Below are 23887 nucleotides of genomic sequence, written 5' to 3'. Positions count from 1 at the left end.
TGCTCGTTTAGCTAGTTTAATACCTATTCCATTGATACAATTTTTTCAATAAAAGTATATAAGCAAAAATAAATAAAACAGGTCGATGTGATAACCTTTAAATTGCGAAACTCTATGACTGTAACATGCGATTTATACAGTTGGAGTCAATAAGTTAGCACTCAGCATTATTGTTGTTTTTTAAATGATCGTTTTTACTACTAACTATAATACATACAACACTAAAACATAATAATTACGAAATAGAAAAACAAAACATTATGAAATACTCAAGACACAAAGATAAAGGCACATTTCATATTCAATACGCTAGAACAAATTCGTACAAGTGCGTCTTCTTCCCTAGCGCCATTAGAGAATGGAAAGGGCTGAATGAATCAGCCAGGAAAACCAACGACTTAGCAAAGTTTAAATCATTGAATAACATGCATGACTAGTTCGACATATGAAATGCGTAGGATGTAATTCTTTTCTTTTTTGAAGTAACGTCTTTAATATATAAAAAAACATATGGTCAAATTAGGATTTAAAAAATCCATCTCACGTTTAGTACTTCATTGAATAGTCCGTCACACGAATTGCATCGCTTTTGGTAGCTAGGTTTCTTAAAAGTTTTCTAATGCAGTCCTATCTGCATTTAGGAGGCGCGGTGTCTGAGCGATAAAGCGCTTGGCTTCCGAACCGGGGATCCCGGGTTCGAATCATGGTGAAGACTGGGATTTTTATCTCAGGATCTTTGGGCGCCTCTGAGTCCACCCAGCTCTAATGGGTACCTGACATTAGTTGGGGAAAAGGACACCCTCGTAAACCGTAGGCCACAGAAACAGATGACCTTTACTTCATCTGCCCTATAGACCACAGGGTCTGAAAGGGGGAACTTTTTAAACCCCTCTGCATCGATCCAGTCAATGTTACAATTCTTCTTGCAAGTTACATTTCTAGCTTTCATGAGTCATTTAAAGTCTTCTTTCAGATTTGGGGTTTTCATTCGAGGGTGATATACTTTCAAAATTAAACCTTTTTTTTCTACATCAGCTCAAATCACTTAACGCATTTTTGTTTGGGCTAGTTTGTAATACTGTTTGTTTAGGCCTGCTATATTTATATTGGCGTAGTGTGATTGTATAAACCGAATACGTCTGACTGAGTGCTGTGTTTGTATCAATACGCTCTTGCTATATTTGTATAAGCCTCGATATATGCTTGTAAAAGACTATTATGTAAAAGTTCTGATCCACTGTTTGTATAAGCCTCGATATATACTTGTAAAAGACTATTATGTAAAAGTTCTGATCCACTGTTTGTATAAGCCTACTAATTTTGTAAAAGCCTACTCTGGTTGTAGTAGCCCCTGTCATGTTTGTATAATAGTACGTATTTGTGTTTGTCATTGTGTGTATACATTAGAATATTCTTTTGTTGTGCTAAATCACACTTTGAACCAGTAGAGTAATATTTAGTATCACCAGATTCCAACAAACAATACAAGAATTCAAGGGCAATTAGAAAATACATAATCGGTTTGCACTATGCTATATCTATCCTATTTTATGTCCATCTATTCTATGTCAGTTCTGTTCTATGTCAATTCTTCAATTCTATTCTTTATCAATTTCACTCATAATTTTTAGTGTGAACTTCATTGTTTACATTTCAGTAGTATCCAAACCAATTTCATTCGTATCTCAGTCTTCAGTGATGCCAAAACTACGGCCCGCGGTCATATCCGGCCAGTCAAAAACGTTTGTTCACACTTCATAATTAAGCCTCAGAGGATCGAGTCCATAGGACACGGCATTTTTTTTTATTTTATTTTATTTTATTTTATTTTGAGTGATAATGCGTCTAGTGAGACTCTAGTGACACATATTTTTTTTTTATTTTAAACTTTCCCAAGTCCGAAAAAAAGAAACGTTACGTGCCAAGTGTTCTACGTATTCAAGCTCTAGGCGTGTGTGCAAAATTGATGATTGGTTCCAAGTGTTTGATGTAATAATGCTCTAGACTCTGTTGTGGATGTGTTCAGTGGATGACTGGGCATTCAGCTTCTTAGTAAACTCAATATTTTGCCATGTCATTGTGACGAAGTTTGCTTTTTGTTGAACTAATCGTAATGTCCCATGTTTTACGGTCAGCTTTAGTAGGACAATTTAGACACCGTCTTTGTGGCCTATAATAAGGAATATGTGTCGGTGGTGAAAGCTAATTCATTACTACAATTTGAATTAACCTTTAACCTTTTTGCATTGACTTATTCGTATTTGTATTTAGGAACGCACAATATATTGGATTCAGTTTCTAGCAGCTTTTTTTTTAATGTGCGGACATAAGGGCTACTGCCTTGTAAACCTGACCAAAGGAATATAGTTAGCCTGTAAATTTCTGCATCCTTAGACCCCCCCAACACACACACACAGTTGAACATGTCAATTCTGCATCCCTAACCCCACACACACAGTTGAACATGTCAATTCTGCATTCTTAGTGTTTATGGAATGTCCAGTGGCGTTGCTAGGGTGGGGGGAGGAGAGGGGCCCACAAATGAGTGTTTTTTACATTAAATATTAAATATTACGCAAATGCAGGGGCCACCAAAGAGGTCAAGCCCCCCCCCCCGGGCCCCCAAATGATAGAAAATTCCTAGCTACGCCCCTGAAATGACTAATCCACTAAGTGACAAAGGGAACTCATTCTCACACAACATTACATCACATCAACACTTATCATTGCCTGAAGTTATTCATTGTTTATCGATTATTCCTAGCCTATTAATCATAGATCAACATGTATGTATGTATATAGTCTAACAAGTCATTCATTGCCTCCCTTTATGCACCTTATCATTGTTCATTCATTTTCTTTTCAAATTATGTTTCGTTTTTTGCTTTCTTTTCAGTTCTGCTTCAATTTTCTATGCTTGTTGTCTACTCCACCCCCTCCCCCAAGGCGTTGCTAATTAGCCTGTTACTAATTAACCTATTATAAAAGATGAAGGATTGTCAAGTAAAGCGAACATACCTGGAATGTAATATAGGCTTCACAATCAAGTACCGGTAGTCAATTTTCAGAGAATCTTCACGAAGACTCCACAACCGGGCAATGAATGCCTCGGAGCCAGTAGGAAAAGTGAAACCAAAACTGCGGAGAAGGGAACAATGGGCCAAAAAGTTGGATTTTCTGATGGCGTGTATTGGATTCTCTGTAGGACTCGGGAACGTCTGGAGATTCCCCTTTCTCTGTTACAAAAATGGAGGCGGTAATTATTGTGTTTCTTATATATTTGTTTAATTGAGAAACTAAATTTGAAGTTTTAATGGATAGTCCATAGTAATTTCTTAAACAAATTCACTAAATCGTGGACACAAGAGACCGTCGGGAATGGTCACAACGACAGTTGCTGTTATTATTATTTAAATTAAGAGCAAACATTTTTAGCGCCCCCCCCCCCCAAGGGTAAAAATCTCTATTAGTTTTGTGTGGTCTGTCCGGCCGTTGATCCATCCCATTTAGGTCCCAAAAAGTTATGGAAACTCATTTCATGATAATTTGGAGCTTGCAACGGCTACCTTTTATATTCTAAAATTAAATATTTAAGTCCTTTTTGTTTTCCATAAAATTACACCATTTTAAAAATTATCTGTTATTAGTAGCAGGCCTTATAAAGAACAAACATAAATACAGCAATAAAATAAGGGGGGGGGGGCTATAATACGAAAGGGAGTGATTATTTTTGCAATTATTCAAATTTATGCATATGGTTTTGCCTATTGCAAAAAAAAATATTAATTTTTATTGGTAACTTATGTGTTTTCTGTTGTACCAGCGAAAAACTTTTACTGATTACTTGTACTTAAAAAAAAAAAAAAAGAATGCACATGCGGAACATATTGAAACCTGCCTCTTCGCTTGCATTGCTTACCAAACATATGAGCCAAGAATAGAAACTTTAAGGACCACATCTAATGAAACCATTTTTTGCCTTGATAACCAATGAGCCTTAGTGTATATCTGTAGTAGAGATGGGAAACAAACCAAGCGGAACGAACCGAACTCGAATCTCACTTACGACCGAACCGAACCCTAACTTTAAAACTGATCGATACGAACCGAACCGTCCTTACCTTAACCGAAGTGAATCAAGATTTTGCAATCTTCTAATTAGAAAAAAAACATTGTTTTGAGAGACATGATTTGACAGTTATTTTTTAATGCTCGGAACATTTTTCTGCCTTCTTGAGCTGGCCGTGTCCTTGACACTTGTATGTGCATCTTTCCTGCGTCAATTAGGGCTGTCCTACGTTGGTATCCATTCTGAATGTAGACGCTACCAGGAAAGGTGGACAGATCTTTTGCCTTTTGTGGAGCATGAAAATAAGCCAACATATTTGATTTGTATAGAGCTGCTTGTGGCTGTTTCTATAGAATGTAACGTTAAACAGAATTAGGAAATCATAAACCTAAACAAATATGACGACATTCGTAGTATGAGCCGCGAAGATAACATCTTCAAGCAGGAGTGGCCAACCTATAGAGCATGCGCCAAAACGTGTCGCATTGCGCAATTACAAGTGGCGCATTTCACCCCGAGACAAAAATCAAGAAAAAGCATGCCTGCTCGCAAAAAAATGAGGATATCCTATTTCTAAAAAAAAAAAGTTCTACGGGAATTTAATTGACTAGATATTACGACGCCCAAATTGACCGAAATGTTTTTAAAACGTATCAGCTCAACACAGAACACGTTGGTTTTATGTAATTGTTGGCATTGGATATTTGTCGCCAATATGAATGGTCTTTGCGTTAGCGTTGGACATTTTTAATGTTACCTATTTAAGCTTTTTGTTATTTGAAACAAATGATGACGATTTCCATATTTTTAAAGACCTTATTGGCCTTATGTCACTCTAAAGAAAAACCAGATGGTTATTATTTGAGGAAGCAAAGTCATGTCTAGGAAATCATCAATTATATAAAGTAAACTAAGCCGTCAATGACTGGTAGAGTTATTGGAACTATATACTTTTTTAAATGAGATTAATCTATCCTGTTCTGAGATATCATTGCATTATAAACGCTGTGTGTATGGAACACTTTTAAACTTCCAGCATGTTATGGATACCAGTTGTGAAATGTTTCAATACGACTAGAATGAAAAGGATTAGATAGAACCCAGATAAAATTGTAATCTGTAAGATTCATCTATTGCGTGGTGCGTTAACTTTCTATTGCCTGCATGTGAATTGCTTTTTAAAATTTTAAACTGCTAACAGTTTTCATAACATATAATTAGTCTAAAGGTAATTCAGCAGTAATAAATTAAGTGTTAAATATAAACTAAAAATGTTAACAGACAGACTTCATAAGCAAAGTTTTTTTGTTTTTTTCTAATTCACCTTCTCTAGTATACACATATATTTATAACCGACCAAATTCTGTACAAATGACCTACTTTAAAGGAGTGAGACTTCTAAAAGTTTAGGTGGCGCATCAGAATTAGAAGTGAATAAAATTGGCGCATTTGAGTAAAAGGTTGACCACCCATGCACTAGAGATTAGAGGAGAGACGAAAATAGTTCCCAAGAAGGGACAAGAAAATGTGTCGGCGCTATGAGCTTGCTGCAAGGTTGCAAACATTTTAAGTAGGGAAACAAAGCCTTTTTTCGACTGCAAATGCGTAAAAATAGGTGTTACTACCAGTGATGGAGAAATGTATCATGAAAATAAAAAATGCAGTTAAAGCCGCCACCCTTCTTCCCATGATAAATAGAACATTTAAAACTAAGAGATAGAGCAGGAGAGTTCGAAATGTTTTCTATTGCCGCCAGCATATCTGATACCGCTCAACTCTTGGTACTTATTCGCAGTACGAAAAACAATTTTAAAATCACATAAAAGATAACTACTATGAGGAGCGTGCATGGGACCACCACTGGCAAAGACATGTACAAAGAAGTTTCAGACATCATGTAGGATGATTCTATTCTTTGGGTCAAATTAGTTGGTGTGACTACAGATACCACCAGAAGTATGGCTGGATGTCATAGCGGAAGAGCAAGAGTTATTAGAAAAAATATGAAGTCAAACGGAACCTCTGTGGCAAGGTGTCGAATCAGGACCATGTGATGATGTGATCAGCACTTTATATTTTATAAAATTTCAAGCGTTGAACTATAAAATTTCTAAGAATTTTCTGATGTTTTATTCTACAGTGAAGTGCGCTGGTTTAGCAGAGGAAAGATTCTAAAACCTTTTTTTTGACAGACATGAAACGGACATTTTTTTGTCGGAGAAATTAAAATAAATGCCTCGTGGTTGTGGGATTTAGCTTTTTTAAAGTGACATCACATCATATCTGAACTCAATGACAAACTACTAGAAAAAAAAAAGTGGATCTCGCATGTATAAGCCAAGTGCCTTTTAAACGAAATTGCACCTCATCATTTAGCAGGTGGAATGGGCGAAGTGTTGATATTCGACTCACATATGAACATATAGATTTAGTGCTTGGGCATGGTGTCACAGCAACGCAGTGGTATATCGAGAAGTTGGTTTCCGATAAACTTCCTAGATCCCATGAATTAGTCTAAGTACTATATTCAACGTTTCTAATAAAAGTTCTTTCTTTTTTTTTTTCCATTTCTGTTTTTGTGGCCCACGTCACGAGTGACGGAAATTAAAATGGCCCATTGTCTGAGTAAGATTTGCCATCACTGTTTTATCTAATAAATTGATTTGAACATTATTGAATGTACATAGTTTTTGCTATTACCTAATTTCATATTATCGAATCGAACCAGAACTTAAATCTGACCGAACCGTACCTGAACTTAAATCTGACCGAACTGAACCTGAACTCTAAAAGATGGGTTCGATTCCCATCTGTAATCTGTAGGTTAAAACTCCTTATTTTAAAAATCTGTGTTGAATTGAGTTTTTTTAAACTTAAGATTCATCACCAAGTAACTCAAAACGTTTTATCAATCTAACATTTTTTAGACCTAGACCAGCTTTAATATATTGAGCTTTGTTCGTGAACCACCAAATGGTTAATTTGTTAAGGAAGTAAATACAAATCCTTTTAACTCTAACGGAGGTATGTGTAGATATACATATATATATATATGGTAAGAAAGAAATAGTTTGGTAAAGCTTACGCAGGTTGAACATTGTAGTGGGCACATGAAGCCATTGTATGCTATGAACATAAGTTCAAATTTGTTCCAAACTATAACCTAGATTTTATTACCGAACGGGACTAAAGCTGTTTAAAAATAGTGTAGAGTTAAAATTTATGATGAACGAATTCAACAAATATTCTAATGACGTCTAACCTAAAAAAAAACAACTGACCTAATTAAATCTTAGCTACGTGAGGGAAATATTAATCTACATTATATTTGAAGGCACGTCTGCAATTTATAAAAGATAGATAAGATTGGCTACCTATATTTTGTACATGTCTGTCAGCTCATATTGTATTGATGGGAATACATATGAGCAATTTCACTACTAGATGCAAGTTGAAACATAATAAAAAGGTGTGTGTGTTGAGGGCAGGGCTGCTCCTGGGTAGAGCCGGCCTTAGGCATAGGGAAAATAGCAGCCTACGGCCCTCGATTGGTAGGGGCCTCGCAGAGGACTCTTACAATTTTTTTCCCCTCTCCAGACCCTCTCCTAAATATCCACCATGTCATTCTTGCTGTGGTTGTGCAACTATGAAAGTATCTTGTCTAGATTGTTTTATAGTGTTCAAAGTCTTTAACCTACATTTTGTTTTCTTTAATTTAAAAAAAAAAGCAATCCACTTTTAACAGACATTTAAAACAGGAAGAAAAAAAAACTATCCTGTTTCCACATCAAGGGTATTGCGTGGAATCTAAGCCACTTTTGAAATTATTGAGCCTGAAATCTCTTTCTGTTTCATCACTTTTGTGTTGCGATTTTATTTAAATTTTGATAACTTTTGTAAGTACCGGTATTACTAATGTTTTACTTATCATATCAAAGAATAATTCATTATTTGAACATTTTAATAAATAATAAAAGGATTCTTTTTTTTTTTTAATTTTACAAGTTTATATCAACTCTTTATGACTGTGTCTGTCTGTCTGGCCAAAAAATATTTCTACGACAACCTTTCTCGGATGAAGCTGAAATTTTGCCCAATTATTTCTTCTACCCGACAACACGAGAATCAATTTAAAAAAAATACCAATTAGTTAATGATGAAATATTGGTAATTAATTATTTTGTTTGGTATCTCAAACAAGGGAAAGAAATAGTACTTGAATGAAGTATAAGCTGAAATCGTCCCCTTTATTTTAGATTGCCGTCTGAGTGAACACGAACATGAAATAGAAACAATAGATAACCATACATACAATCTTCCATGTTCATACACTCTTCGCTAACAGAGTGGTTACTGCGATAGCTTGAGAAGCCTGAGATGGCATTAGCCCGACGGTTCTAATTCAGGTCGTTCCCCCTTTTTTTAAACATTTAAAAAGCGATCACTCAGATACCCTGTTCTTTCTCCCCCTACCTCTTTCCAACTGGCCCAGAGAAGAGATAGGATCATAGCGTATTGTGAACTCTAAAAGCATGAAATTGAGCTCAACAAAAACGCTTGGTAAAAAAATACTTCATTTCGCGATAATTGTGCTTTTTTAAAAAGTATTTTTCAATCAATTATTCTCTTAAATTGTATTTACAGGCGCTTTCTTGGTTCCATACTTCATCGCTGTCTTCCTTGGAGGTATCCCGATGTTTTTTCTAGAAGTGGCCATCGGTCAGTTCATGAGTGAAGGAGGCATCGGGCCATGGAAGATAGCGCCACTTTTCAAAGGTACATCTAGATGAAACAAGAGTTTAATAATTGCTGTACACTCCAAGTGCAACCAAAGTCTATGTGATTGTAACGTGATGTTATTCTATGGTTTATGATTTCACGTGAGTAAAATCTGGCATATTGTCCTAGGTTTTGACGAAGAACAAAAGGAGAATGGAGGGATAGAGGTGCACATGGAAAAGAAATCCAATAAATAGTAAAACGTAAAGTGTTTCTACGTGCCTGTTCTTGAATGCCACAGTTGTGGTCCACACATAACCTTCTTATATCTTCAAAAATTTAATACTTCACGCCTTCCCCAGTTGGGTTTTTTAAATCTACTCTTATCTGACCAACATTCTCTATATTCCTATTTTCCCAAGATTACAATTTTTGAGTAACAGTTGGCATATATACTAAGTTTGGAAAAGGGAAAATATCGTCTCTAGGCACCTGTATCCCACAGATACCGGGTACTATGAATAAAAAATTCTTCATAAAATAAATTCAAAATATAAGAATAACTTATATTTGCGTGCATCCCAGGTGCATTCAAAGTCTAGGTGATTGTAACATGATGTTAATCCAAGGTTAATGATATCAAGTAAATATAATTTGGTTTAGTGTTGTCGTTTTTGATGTGTGGGTCTCTTAATTGCCTTTCCAAACAATGCCATGGTTGGCTTTGATCATGCGAAAGCCTTTCTGTGCTATTCTTCCAGTCCTCCTGCTGCCTAAACAAATTTTGCACACTTTTTGTTTTTAACTCAAAACGAGGCAGGACAGACAATAGAAAAATATGCTGATTATTCAGTCGGCCCATTTTGGTAGTTAATGGTTAAATGTTAAACTTTTTTTTTCCATTTGTTATCTTATCTTATCTTATACAGACGATACTTCAAAAAAAAAAAAAAGAAGATAATTATGTCCTACGCATTTCATATGTCAATCTAGTCATGCATGTTAATCAATGACTTAAACTCTGATAAGTCGCTGGTTTTCCTGGCTGATTCAGGCAACCAGTTTCATTCTCTAATGGCCCTAAATAGAAGAAGCACTGGTGCGAAATTGTTCTAGCATGTGGAATAAGAAATGTGCCTCTATTTTTGTGTCTATCTGAGTATTTCATTAAGTTTTATTTTTCTATTTGTAAGTTATGGTTACTATAGTAGCTAATCACATTTCTATAACATTTTAATTTGATTTTCTATTGGTATGGATATTTCTTTTTTTTATACATTTTCCTTCTTGTCCACAGGTATAGGCTACGCCTCTGCAGTCATAGTCTTTCTTCTCAACTGTGAATATATCATTATACTCACCTGGGCCTTCTACTACCTATTTGCTTCTTTCACGTCCACACTACCCTGGTCCCACTGTGAGAATGACTGGAACACGCCAAACTGCACCACCTCCAATTATGCGAGTATTGTCTCTTCTTTGGGCCTAAACGTCAGCGGCGGGAGCGCCCCGAGCCTTCATCTGTTCTCAAACACGACGTGGCCACAACAACGTGCATTACAAAACGAAGCTAGTAACATTAACGCCAGCTTGCTCAGGCATCTTGTTTCTGATCCAGTCACAGAGTTCTGGGAGTATGTATACTTTCTTTCTATTTTTCTTGTCAATGTGGAAATAAATTGTAAGATCATTTTCATATTAAGTGTCTACCAAAGACTAAACTTCACATTTCTTTGTGTATGTGTTTACTGTAATATTTAAAATCACATCTAAATTTTAAATTTAATACTGCTCTAAAGTGCTAGGCTTCAATTTAATCTAATGAACTGTTTGCTTGGTAGACGCAAAGTTCTGGCCCTGTCACCTGGAATAGATCACCCCGGACCAATCAAATGGGACCTGGCACTTTGTCTTCTGCTTGCTTGGATCGTGGTCTATGTTTGTATTTGTAAAGGGATCAAGTCATCTGGAAGGGTAATTCTATTTCTATTAACGTATAGACTTCAAAGGCAACAAGTAATGCTATTGTTATGGTGTGTGTGTGTGTATTGATTGTCATATTACATGTAGCTATTTTTGGAAAGAAAGTTTCCATGTCTGTTGTATGATAGATGGGAAGGAATGATGAAAGTGAAGCTGAGGTGCCACTTATGAATACTGAATGGAGAGAACCAGTAGATTTGAATGTCTTCAGAGATATAAAGAAAATCTTTTAACATCTTGTGGCACAATTTTTATTTTGTTTGCATTGTGTCATTAGATTATTATATTATGTATCATTATGTGAATGTTTATTATGTCTTGTCTCTAGATTATTATATAATGTATGTGAATGTTTATTATGTTATTAGATTATGTATGTGACTGCTACCAGCCCTTACATCTTTATGTTCATACTACTAGTCAGAGGCGTCACTTTAGAAGGGTCTTCCAACGGTTTAGATTTTTACCTCAACCCCAAATGGGAGAGGTTGAAAGATGCCCAGGTATTATTTTTGTTTGTTTTTTTAAACTGTAATCTATAGTTATTAATACTTATATAAAGCATTTAACATGCTTCCACTTTCTGACCAAATTATAAGAATTATTGAACAATACAGTGTTTAGGACACACATAATCTAAAAATCTATTTAACAGCATACTTCGTAAACTATTCATTAAAAAGTGCATTTAACTATTTTGTAAATAGGTTTGGGTGGATGCTGGAACTCAGATTTTCTTCTCTTATTCCATCGCATTAGGAGCTCTGACAGCTTTAGGCAGCTACAACAAGTTTCACCACAACTGTCTAAGGTAAGTCAATCCTTAGCGGTCAACTCTTAGTTGTAGGCTTACTTACTTACTTACTTAGGTCCCCTCGCGCTGTTCGGTGCATTAGGTGACAAGCTCCACAATGATCTGTCACTGGCAATGTCTGAAGCCTCCTCCCACCTGGTATCTACTGTTCTAAGGTCCTTCATGAAAGTGTGGTGCCAAGTTATATGAGGATGTCCCTGTTTGCGCTTTCCTCCTTTTGGCTTCCATGTCATCTCTACTCTTGGTATGCGTAGTTCATTTTGTTGAATATGTCCCGCAAACATCATGCGACGCTCTGTCACAACCTCACTAAGTGTTCAACTGCCAGTTCGGCATAGGATTTCCTTGTTTGTGACCCGATCTGTATAACTAACTCCCAAAATCGTTTCAGCCATTTTTGTTGAGCCACATTTATTCTTATCTCAATTTTGGAAGATGACTTCCATGTCATAGAGACATAGTTGTAGGCTATAGTACTGTAAACTAACTATAATGTCAACATGATGATACATTATTTAAATTTATCACAGTTTCATTTCTTTTCTTCTTTATTTTAATAAAGTTTTGATGTTGATAATTGCCTTTTTTTATCAAAATAAAGTAAATAACCATAAGTGATTAAAGTATTCAGAGAGATAGACTTAAGTTCATTCTAAATTATTAGCAGGAATAAGACAAGATCTAATGGTTTTATTTAACTCAAAGAGGATTTTTTTTGACTTAATTCATATACATTTAAAACCTTGCAGGTCATTTCATGCATATAACTAAAAAAAATAGAACAAACAATGCACATAAGAGGACATCAATAGCCTAGTTGGCAGCTGTAAAGTAAAGAATACAATATCTTGGAGCCAGAAAGTAAATTTCAATATACTATTGAAGTTGCCAAATAAAGATGTATTCACTCATTGGTGCATTACAGCCACAAAACCCAGTAGCTTTTGTGTGTTATTAGTTAAAAAATATTTAATGTACTCATCATTATATGCTTGTCACAATCCATGTTTCAACTTTCATTTTTTCTTGATATTTAGAGACAGTCTTCTGTTTGCTTTAATCAACACCTTCACCAGTCTTCTTGCTGGCTTTGTCATTTTCTCTATCCTTGGCTTCATGGCTCACAGACAAGGTGTCTCTGTTGAAGATGTGGCTGAATCAGGTAGAGAAAACCATCCATTATTTTTTTTTCATCACATTAAAGATAAATAGAAATTTATTTTTAAGATTATAAGTGATGACTTAATATTTACTCCAATGATTTTCTTCTAAAAGGGCCAGGTCTTGCTTTTATTGCATATCCTGAGGCTGTTTCCCAGATGCCCATTGCACCTTTGTGGTCAGCGCTCTTCTTCATTATGTTGTTATTACTTGGACTTGATAGTCAGGTTGGTCAGACTGTAAACTTAATTAACATCTTTTCACTGGAGAGTGATGGTCTGCATATCATTTCTATTGTCTGATTTTTATTTTATTATGATATTAAAGAGCACTTTCTGTCCCCTAACAATCAGTTTAGCATACTACGTCTCCAACAAGGATATCCTTCCCAGGCAATACCATCATTGTACTCTGACCATGATATTTAATTTAAAAAGAAAATATGCACTGTCTTTACTTACACTAAAGAAAATTTTTTTGTAATGATTAAACTTATCAATGTAGCTTCAGATTAAACTACCCAATAACACATTTATAAAGCATAAATGCTTTCATCAATTCATTTCTCTGAGCCTAATTAACCAAGAATTTTCACTGTAGACATAAGAAAGGAAAAAAAAAAGATTTTGACTAACTAACAGTATGCTTTTTGCTAAGGCTATTCTACCTGTCTGAATCCTGTGTTTTAACTCTGATATGTAGGTTACAGAAGGGTCTGTACGGTAGCATAAAATATTGTATTCTTCTTTAATTTTTGGACTTGAAGACATACACATAAATACAATTAAAAAAAAATATTGTACATTAAGATTTTACTTATTATGTTTCGTATTACTATTTTAAAATTCCTAAAAAAAATTATTTCTTTTCCCTCTAATCAGTTTGTTGGTGTTGAAGGATTTATAACAGCCTGTGTTGATCTCTATCCCAACATCCTCAGACGTGGTTATCGCAAAGAGTATTTCACAGGGGCTGTCTGTGTTGTCTGCTTCTTGATAGGACTGTCCATGGTCACAGAGGTATTACATTGAATCATAGAGCAACGTTCACAATCTGTGGGGAAATTTAGTCTGATGAGCTTCAGCCAGTGTGGCACCTAAGGGTGACAATACTCTGAGATCACCTATTGGCAACATAAAATATAGTATAGGGCTCCCTCTTGTCTGGGGGTTCCCAAAAATAGTTACTGTGATATTTTCAGTAGTTTTGAAGAGCAAAAGAAAAATTACCTTCAAAGTGCTAGATATCTCGAATAGACTAGGGCCTTATCAAGTCTAAATCCAGCCCTGGTGATACTGCTTGTGGGTCATGCATGGTGGACTGTCATTCAGTCATCTGTATAGTCCTGGGCTCATACTCTGCCATCCCTCGTCATCCTGTTTCAGATTTGGAGTAGATTATCTTCAACTCTGAAGGAACATCCGAAACATGTGAAGCCATTTAAAACATTTACAACCAACCAGTGAGAGGCCTTTGGGTGGAGAGACTCTTGGGACTCCTTAGGGCTGGGAGATTCAACCTGTGAGGTGCTTTAGGGTGGTGAGATTCAAACGGTGAGGTGCTTTAGGATGGCAAAATATTGTGATTACAAGTGGATGTAAAGGTGGTCTTTTTTTCTCAAGAAAAAAATCTGTTTTATTTGTTGTAGATATAAATCCGTATTTAAATATCAATCAAGTAAAAACAACTTTATTACTTATGTTTAAACAATTAATATAGTTAAATTAAAAAAAAAATGTTTCATCTTTTATTGATGTCCAAAACCTACAAAGAAACTCAATTGCTTAACAAGAAGTTTATCTTATGCCGATCCTGCTGAATAGAGATGCACATATGCTTCAAATATCCCTTACACATTAAAAGTTTTTATAAAAGTTGGTGTTCAAATCAGTCTCTGGAAACAATAGTTCTCTATTATGGCATATTTTAATTACATTTTCAATAGCATGATTTATTTTTATCTGAATTAATTTTATTTGTGTATGGCTGGATAGCAGTATAAATCCATGTTCACAATTTTGCTATATAAAATTTTTGAAATAGTTTATTTCTTTTTAAATAATCTTTTTCTACTGAGTTATTACTGAGTGATACATTTTTCTTGTTATGTTTTTAATGCATGTATGTATATTTACAGGGTGGTATGTATTTATTCCAACTGTTTGATTACTATTCTGCTAGTAGGATAGTAATGGTAGTAGCTGTTACAGAAAGTCTTGTTGTTGCTTATGTCTATGGTGAGTACAAGCAGTTAAAATGTTGTCCTTCTTATTTGTAATTGATAGAACTAAAGAAGCTCAATTTAAATTAATTTAGTCTTAAAATACTCAGCTTAAGATTATCTGCTTTAATCCAAAATCCAAAGAACAAAGTAGATTAAATTAATGGAACCTGACCATACATGGGGATAAAAAATGCTGTTGATCATAGTACTTGCAATTTGACATCCTTGTTAATCACTGTTCATAGAAACAAATCTTTACTAATTCTTTGTTAAAATAGAAATCAGTCTAAATAAAGAGTTCATTGGAACATAAGCTCATTTGGATTATTTATTTACAAGGCTTTGAAAAAAATTAGTACAAAGATTTTAAGTGGATCTGTTTCTAAAGACGTTGCTAAATATTTAAGTACATTTTTTTCCTTCTCGTAGAAAATGAACACAATATATTCTAATTGAATCATAACTAATGCAGAAAGAGTTTACAAAAAGTATATAAAAATTAAACACTTAACCCAAAAAGTAAGCAGACAGCTGCAGAGTGAATACAGAAACAATGTAATATCTAAAGATAACAACAAAAACCTATGGTCATACATTAAGTCTAAGAAAATGGAAACAACAGGCATAGCGCCATTAAAAGATGAACATAACATAATACATAATGATAATGAAACTAAAGCAAACATCCTAAACAAATACTTTGCATCAGCATTCTCAGCCCCAGGAGACAAAGACATATTACTGAATTTGAACCAAGTAGACAACATAGAAGATATAGTAGTACAAGAAAATGGAATTCAAAAACTATTAGCCAACACCAAACCAAATAAAGCTTCTGGACCTGATGGTATTCCAGCTAGATTACTCAAAGAACTAAGCAATGAGCTAGCCCCAGTGTTCAAAATACTCTTTCAGGCTTCACTTAATCAGGGCAGAGTACCAAAGGACTGGAAAGAAGCTAATGTCACACCCCTATTTAAAAAAGGAGAAAAATCTGACCCAGGAAACTACAGACCAGTATCACTTACCAGCATCACATGTAAAATCCTAGAACACATAATATGTAGCAACATCATAAACCACTTAGACAAACATAATGTCCTCACACCATACCAACATGGCTTTAGGAAATATAGATCATGTGAAACACAACTGATAGAACTAATTGATGATTTTTCAAAAGGTTTAGATAATAGTGAACAAATAGATGCTATCTTACTAGATTTTTCTAAGGCTTTTGACAAAGTCCACCACCATAGTTTGCTTAAAAAATTAAAATATTTCGGCATTAATGGTTCACTGCATCAGTGGATTAAAGATTTTCTGATAGGGAGAGAACAAACTGTAATAATAAATGGCTCTAAATCAACACCGATAACAGTAAACTCAGGTGTACCTCAAGGAACAGTCTTGGGTCCACTACTATTTTTAATTTACATAAATGATTTACCAAATTGCATTACTTCAGGAACAAAAGTCAGATTATTTGCAGATGATTGCATAATATATAGAACAATAAAAACAACACAGGACACAGATATTTTACAAAGAGAATTAGATGAATTACAGAAATGGGAATCAAATTGGAGCATGTCTTTCCACCCAGAAAAATGTCAGTTGTTAAGAGTAACAAAAAAACTAAAATTAATTCCACTTATTTTATTCATGGCAAACCAGTAACACAGACTAAAAACACAAAATACCTAGGTGTTATAATAAATGAAAAACTGTCATGGAATCCACATATTGATGAAACTACAAAAAAATCAAACAAAGCATTAGGATTTATTAAAAGAAATTTCTATAAATCAAATAAGAACATAAAACTAAAATGTTATTTAACCTTGGTTAGGCCAATAATAGAATATGCATCCTCCGTTTGGGACCCCTCAACTGAAGAAAACATTAAAAAAACTGGAACAGACACAAAATAGAGCAGTGAGATTCATAACAAACGAATATTCACATTTGACTAGAGTAACACCTTTAGTAAAATCACTAAATTTAGAAAGCCTTCGGGACAGAAGGCTCAAAAGTAAAGTAGCAATCATACATAAAACACTGAACCATAATCTTCAAATACAAAAACAAAATTTAATAAAATACTCTGAAAGACACAAAGATAAAGGCACATTCCTCGTCCCATATGCTAGGACAGATTTGTACAAACACTCCTTCTTCCCTAGTGCTATTAGAGCATGGAATGGGTTGCCTGAGCTAGCCAGGAAAACCAGTGACTTGGCTGAATTTAAGTCATTGGTTAATATGCATGACTAAATGCATGACGCGTAGGACGTAATCATCTTCTTTTTTGAAGTAACGTCTGTATTATATAAGATAAGAAGATAAGAGTGTACTTAGGCCAAAAACTGCTTTAAAAATTATTATTTCAGGACATATTATGATCAATAAGGCAGCTAAAGCTTTAGAATTAATTTTGGATTTTTATAAAGCATAATTTTAATTTGTTGTATTTGTTATTTTAAAAAAGTGCATTATAAAGATCTTTAAAACAAAATTTAGTTGTCTGGTCTTTATGTTGCTATTATATTGTACATTGTACAATCAAGGAACACATATTGTTAATGACTGAAGGAAGCTGTGGCCCAATACAAAAAATCATAATCTAATTTACTTTATGTAATGAACCCATTTCTAATATTTAAAAAATATTTTTATTTCAGGACATATTATGATCAATAAGGCAGCTAAAGCTTTAGAATTAATTTTGGATTTTTATAAAGCATAATTTTAATTTGTTGTATTTGTTATTTTAAAAAAGTGCATTATAAAGATCTTTAAAACAAAATTTAGTTGTCTGGTCTTTATGTTGCTATTATATTGTACATTGTACAATCAAGGAACACATATTGTTAATGACTGAAGGAAGCTGTGGCCCAATACAAAAAATCATAATCTAATTTACTTTATGTAATGAACCCATTTCTAATATTTAAAAAATATTTTTATTTCAGGACATATTATGATCAATAAGGCAGCTAAAGCTTTAGAATTAATTTTGGATTTTTATAAAGCATAATTTTAATTTGTTGTATTTGTTATTTTAAAAAAGTGCATTATAAAGATCTTTAAAACAAAATTTAGTTGTCTGGTCTTTATGTTGCTATTATATTGTACATTGTACAATCAAGGAACACATATTGTTAATGACTGAAGGAAGCTGTGGCCCAATACAAAAAATCATAATCTAATTTACTTTATGTAATGAACCCATTTCTAATATTTAAAAAATATTTTGATTTCAGGAATAAACAGATTCAGTGATAATCTTGTCATTATGTTTGGATTCCAAAGCAAGACTTTTATTGTTATTTTTCGATGGGCCTTAAAGATCTTTTGGTGCTTTTTAAGTCCCTTTTTTACATTGGTAAGATATTTAAAGCTTTTTTTTTCCACTGTTATGTAGTGTAGGCATGTGTTCAATAGAACAGCTTACATACAGTTGCTAAATTTATGATGTCTTTGCAGATTTTTTTAAGCAAATCTTTATTCATCCTTAATAATTCAATGCTTAACCAAATATTAAAATATAGGCTATATATTCTCTGTTTGGGACCCCTTAACCCAAGAAAACATGAACTTGAACAGATGCAAAATAGAGCCATGAGATTATAAGAAACAACTATTCTCATTTGATTAGAATAACTTCACTTTCATGTATTCCAAATTTTTAGAAATGCTCCTTCTTTCCTAGTGTTACTAGAGCATAAAATGGGTTACCTAAAACAGCCAAAAAAGTAAAAAAGAATTGAAACAAAAAAAAAAGTGATTACCTCCCATTACAAATGAAAATAAAAAGAAGAAAATGTACAATTCTTTCTTACATCTCATGTGTTGTTTTTTGTCTTTTTTGTCTAGTCAGTATTTATTCTTGGATGTGTTCGTTACTCTGAAGTCAGTTATAAGAGAAAGTTCATGACTTACGAGTACCCACCTTGGGCTATTGGCATAGGATGGCTTCTTGCCCTGATCAGTGTTGTTCTGATACCTGTCTTCATGATTCAGGGACTGATCATAACTCCAGGAACACTAAAAGAGGTGAGCACTAATGTATAATTTAATCAGCTTTGCCTTTATTACCAGCTTTATATATATACATATATTACTTTCAGCATTTTTATTTTTATTTTACAAAATATTTATTTAATAATGTTTTATTTCAATACTAATTAGGTATTTGTTTAGATTGATATAGATTATTGTGTTGTTTAAATGTGATTTGCTTAGCAAGTCATGGCTATGTTATTGGTAGAATCTACTTTCACAGGATAGGGTGCTATATAAAAGTGTTTTAGGGTATAATTCTACATTATAACAATTTCTATTCTAATGTGAAACCATTTTCTTGATCACAAGAGTTGTGTCTGACTACTTCCAATCATTTTTTTTTAAATTTGGCTTTTAATTAGACACTGAAAAGTAACTCTTCCAAATTTAAGGCATTTTAAACCTAGATTATGGTATTATTAGCCCAAAGACACTTACATAGCAGGAAGATTCGTCAAGAAATAAGCAGCCCAGACTCTTCAGTTATGCAGTTAACTTTTAACTCTTAACTAGGCTTCTCCAGTCATATTGTCATCAACTTATTTTACAACTTTTAGAGTGTCAAAAGAGGAAGCACTCTTTGTATCTCTAAAACTCATCCAAACTTTAAATCTTTCTCTTGCTATTTTTGACTTAGTTGTACAATCTTCCATTTTCTTATCCTGTAATATTAAACATTGCTTTAATACCTGAGTTACCTTTTTTTTTTATTTTAAAAAATGGTCAGGAGTTCAAATGATATAATAGATTTCAAATTTTTGTAGATCTAGAGTCTTTAAGCCCAGTCATTATTAATGAGTAACTGATATCTGTGGGGTGATGAAGAAAATGCTCTTACATCCTATTGTAATCCATAGTAGGCAGACCCTATTACCACTACAGCCCAACATAACTAACACTCTGTATGGCAGACCCTATTACCACTACAGTCCAACATAACCAACACTCTGTATGGCAGACCCTATTATCACTACAGCCCAACACAACCAACACTCTGTATGGCAGGACTTTTTTTCTAGGCACAGGCAGCAAAAGAGCCTACAGCTCAGTAGCCAAATGCTGACTAGAAGAAGAAGAATATATGCTCTGAATCTTTGTGCTAGACACTAATAGTACTCAAACAAAATAATAAAGATGTAAATCTTATCATTTTTCTCTTCAGAGCATTCGACTTTTATTCACTTTAGATTGTTTTTGTTGAATTGTCATCTCATTGCTCCATTTTCATTCTGTCCACCACAATGTATGTCTTCTTATTTGCTCACAGCGTTGGAGAATTTTGACAACACCACATTTGAAAAAGCACCAGCTGAGGCCAAATGAAGACATGTCTAAAGTTATCCTTTGTCCTGATGAGGATGATAAACCAAAGAATATTGAAGAAGAAAAGCATAAACTGAATGATCAATTAATGTCCACGTCACTAATAGATGAAACAAATAATGAAATCAATGGACATCTATGACCAAAAACTAATTTTATTGCGTGCATGAAGTTGACAGTGGTGCTGAACCTTTGATTGTAATATTTTTATTGTTGTAGTTGGTAGATAACATTATTTTACACAAATATTATTTATTCAGTTTGTTAACTTTGACACAGATATCAAAATATGTGTAGAAGATTATTGTATTATTATCTTATCTTATCTTATATAATACAGACGTTACTTCAAAAAAGAAGATGATTACGTCCTACGCGTCATGCATTTAGTCATGCATATTAACCAATGACTTAAATTTAAATTATTGGCAGCTTGGACTGCCTTAAAGATATAGAGAGTTAAATTAAGCTCACCTCTTACAGAAATGTTCAAAAATTTACAGTCTAAAATAAGAATTAAAAGAAATGTTGTTTATCCATGCTCATTTTGAGAATGAGGATACTAAAATTAAAAAAAAAGTGTGTTTTCAAAGTAAACATTTCCCTTTTTAACAATGGCAAATTAAATACAACAATTAAAAAAATGTCAGCTTTTTAAAATAATAGTGAATCAACATTCCACTAAATCATGTTGGCCACTTACAAGTAGTCTAAGCTTTAATTACTTTCATAGAAGTGTTATCTGATCAATTTATGAAAGCCATAATCTGATACTGTTTGTCATTTGTTCTTTAAAAAAAAAGTACTAAAATAGTCTTATTAGTATGTACATTTTATAGTTAGTAATGGTGCTAACAAAGAAACATGATCTATATTTCTGTACTAGTCTCAGACCATGCCATGCATTTACCTGGTTGTTTTAAACTATAAACCTCATAGAATATAATCAATGTGTATATATATATTGTAGAAACAAAAAAAAAATATGATAATGTTGAAAGAAAACCAGAACAATGAAAGTTGTCTGGAAGCATATCAACTATTCTATTTGTTTTAATTTACTTTGTCAGATATTGTGTTTTTTTAGTTTATATTTCTCTTCCCCAAACCTTTTAGCTTAATTTAAATTTATTGATTATGACAATTTTATATTAGAAGCTTTAATTATTTATTTATTATTTTTCTCCAACATATCAGTTGACCAGTATTGTATTGCTAAGACATAAATATTGAACACATTGTCCAGTTAATAGATGTCTACATATCAGACCTCTAGTGGTATATTCTACATATCACGTGCTTGTTCATATGGACTGTTATGACAATGGTCCCAAGTTTGAGCCATACATGCCTTTATCCCCTGCTGTCCTGTAGGAGGTTTAGGGGTAGGAAGTAAGCTCCTCATTTCTGTAGGAAAGTATAAAGCATATGAAAAGAAACAAAACAAACCTTTAGTCCTGTACTCTGAAGATCTACGTATCAGACCACTATTCCTATGCACTTATGGCTGGAATAGTGAAGGGATAAAAAAAAACGTGTCAAACAGTACTCATGATATTTAACTTTTTTAGCTTCCCAATCTTAGTTTTAATGTTATCTTGTTCAAGGCTTTAGTTGGATTAGCTTTAGTCAATCTCTTAATGGACAAGCTCATTCGGAAGGAATATTGAATCCTTTACACACACATCGTGTATTATATTTCTATTTGTTTAACTGTGGTCTCAATCTACTCAAAGCTCAGGTCTCGCTGTTCGAGTTTATGCGCATTGGTTGTGAAAGTATCGAAAGGGGTGCAGCACTCTGTAAATGATCCGCTCTTACAAGTCTAAGGCCTATATTCCAATTTAGAGCTTAGCGCATATCATGTTTTATTGGAAATTCAGGGCGAATTTAAAAATAAGCAACAAAAGCTATAGTTTAGGGCCTCCAAGAAATATTTAGAACTGACTGATAATTACCGGACTTATATTGAGTCCCATATCTAAAATAGCCTTAGGCCCTTTTTAGCATTAATACGGCATAACATTGTAGCTTTCGGCATAGGAATGTAGAGATTGAACAAATATGCATATATTGTGAAACGTTATTTTTACTTATCGGACATTTTGTCTTTACATGAAATCATTTAATAAAAAAAATATTTACACAGTTGAATTACGGAATATCTATGTATATTTCTCTTTATTCTCCTTACAAAACCTATATCATCTCACTCTGTCTGTCTGGTAAAACGTGTGTACATGCTATTTCTCCCACAACCAATCTCGAGTCAAGCTGAAATTTTGCACAAATATTTTTATTACCTGACAAAACAAGATTTTTTTTTTAAAGTTGAATTTGTCCCCTTTATACTTTGTAGAGAGAAAAGTTTGAAACTATCAATAGATAACAATAAAACCTTCTATTTTTATGAGCACTTCCCCTGGCACAGTTATCTCGGCATCTACTAGCACGAGGAGGCTTTAGCCCTCTAGTAGAGTTCAAGACGTTCACCTTTTTTTATGTTGTATAAATAGGCCTCTATTTAAAAAGCGATCAGCCAATGTCTTCCACTCCTATCCAACTGGTTCAGAGACAAGTGAAAGGATCATAGCTAATGGAGAAAGTTAAACGCATTGCACTAAACAAAAACAATTGGTACAAATATGTGTAATCGCACAATTACAAATTTAATTACATGACTGATCCAAACTAATTTATACAACTACGCTTAATATTAGCTTTGTTTTTTGTTTTTTTTAAGTATTATATATGTTTCTCTTGTTTTCTGCATTAAATTTAAAGCGTTTATTTCTTTCAATATTTACATTTATTTATAGACTTTGTGTTGTAGTGACTCAAACATAAATTTATGACCAAACAATAAATACAATAGAAAGTTTATGGAGTGATATAAAAAAAAGTAAAACAAAAGTTCAGCCAATAAATTTTTAAAACGTTAACTGGTATGTTTTAAATTTTATTTTGTAATCTAAAGTAGTTTCCAGGCTTAAACTTTTGAAAGAACTCGACTCTTGCTTGGGAAAAAATCATTTCTTTATATATTTCATAAACTCATTAATGAGTTAACGTTTACATTGTTCGCATGTCACAAACTGCTGTTATTGAGACTATTGTGTGATCGGCCAGTCCATTTTTTTTCCTATTATAAACATTCAGTCTTAGGCTAGCCGAAACTCTAACTTGAGACCCACGCTCTAGAAGGGAACCACTTCAACACTCGGCCATAAAACATCAGTATTAGTTTCTGTCTTATTAAAGGCAAATTTACAATCCTCTTATTTTCTTTTCTCATGCACCATAAAATTCAACAAATGTACAAATGCTAAGGACAATAAGCTGTTTACCTGCCGCCTCGACAAGTAAGAGTTTACATTTAGCCTATACCATATATAGTCTTTCTACGAATGTTTTATTGGTGGTTCGCTTTTATTGCCTTCTAATTTTAGATTTGTATAGATCTAATAATTTTATGATTTGGTGCCCAATAAGTACTATTTGTTCGACACAGAAAAAATAAAGCCAC

At 33.6% G+C, this 23887-nt stretch overlaps 1 protein-coding gene across 1 annotated transcript; it reads left to right on the top strand.

The window, feature by feature from the left end:
- Positions 1-3099: 3099 nt before the first annotated feature.
- Positions 3100-23161, top strand: LOC106066433 (sodium- and chloride-dependent taurine transporter-like). The gene is made up of 13 exons (XM_013225450.2): positions 3100-3256; positions 8714-8845; positions 10086-10422; positions 10630-10762; positions 11140-11274; positions 11479-11582; positions 12623-12747; positions 12861-12973; positions 13628-13765; positions 14884-14983; positions 18237-18358; positions 18850-19029; positions 20306-23161. Exons 1-13 carry the CDS (start codon positions 3100-3102, stop codon positions 20501-20503), a joined length of 1974 nt encoding a protein of 657 aa, XP_013080904.2. The 3' UTR covers positions 20504-23161.
- The last annotated feature ends 726 nt before the right edge of the window (positions 23162-23887 follow it).

The sequence above is a fragment of the Biomphalaria glabrata genome, chromosome 8 (assembly GCF_947242115.1).
Source record: "Biomphalaria glabrata chromosome 8, xgBioGlab47.1, whole genome shotgun sequence".
Lineage (NCBI taxonomy): Eukaryota > Metazoa > Mollusca > Gastropoda > Planorbidae > Biomphalaria > Biomphalaria glabrata.
Note: the sequence above shows the minus strand (reverse complement) of the source record. Positions and strands in the feature narration are given on the sequence as shown.

Coding starts and splice junctions, on each gene's coding strand:
- LOC106066433 (XM_013225450.2), top strand. CDS start 3,100: ATGAATGCCTCGGAGCCAGTAGGAAAAGTGAAACCAAAACTGCGGAGA. Junction 13,766..14,883: donor GACTGTCCATGGTCACAGAG/GTATTACATTGA, acceptor GTATATTTACAG/GGTGGTATGTATTTATTCCA. Junction 18,359..18,849: donor TAAGTCCCTTTTTTACATTG/GTAAGATATTTA, acceptor TTTTTTGTCTAG/TCAGTATTTATTCTTGGATG.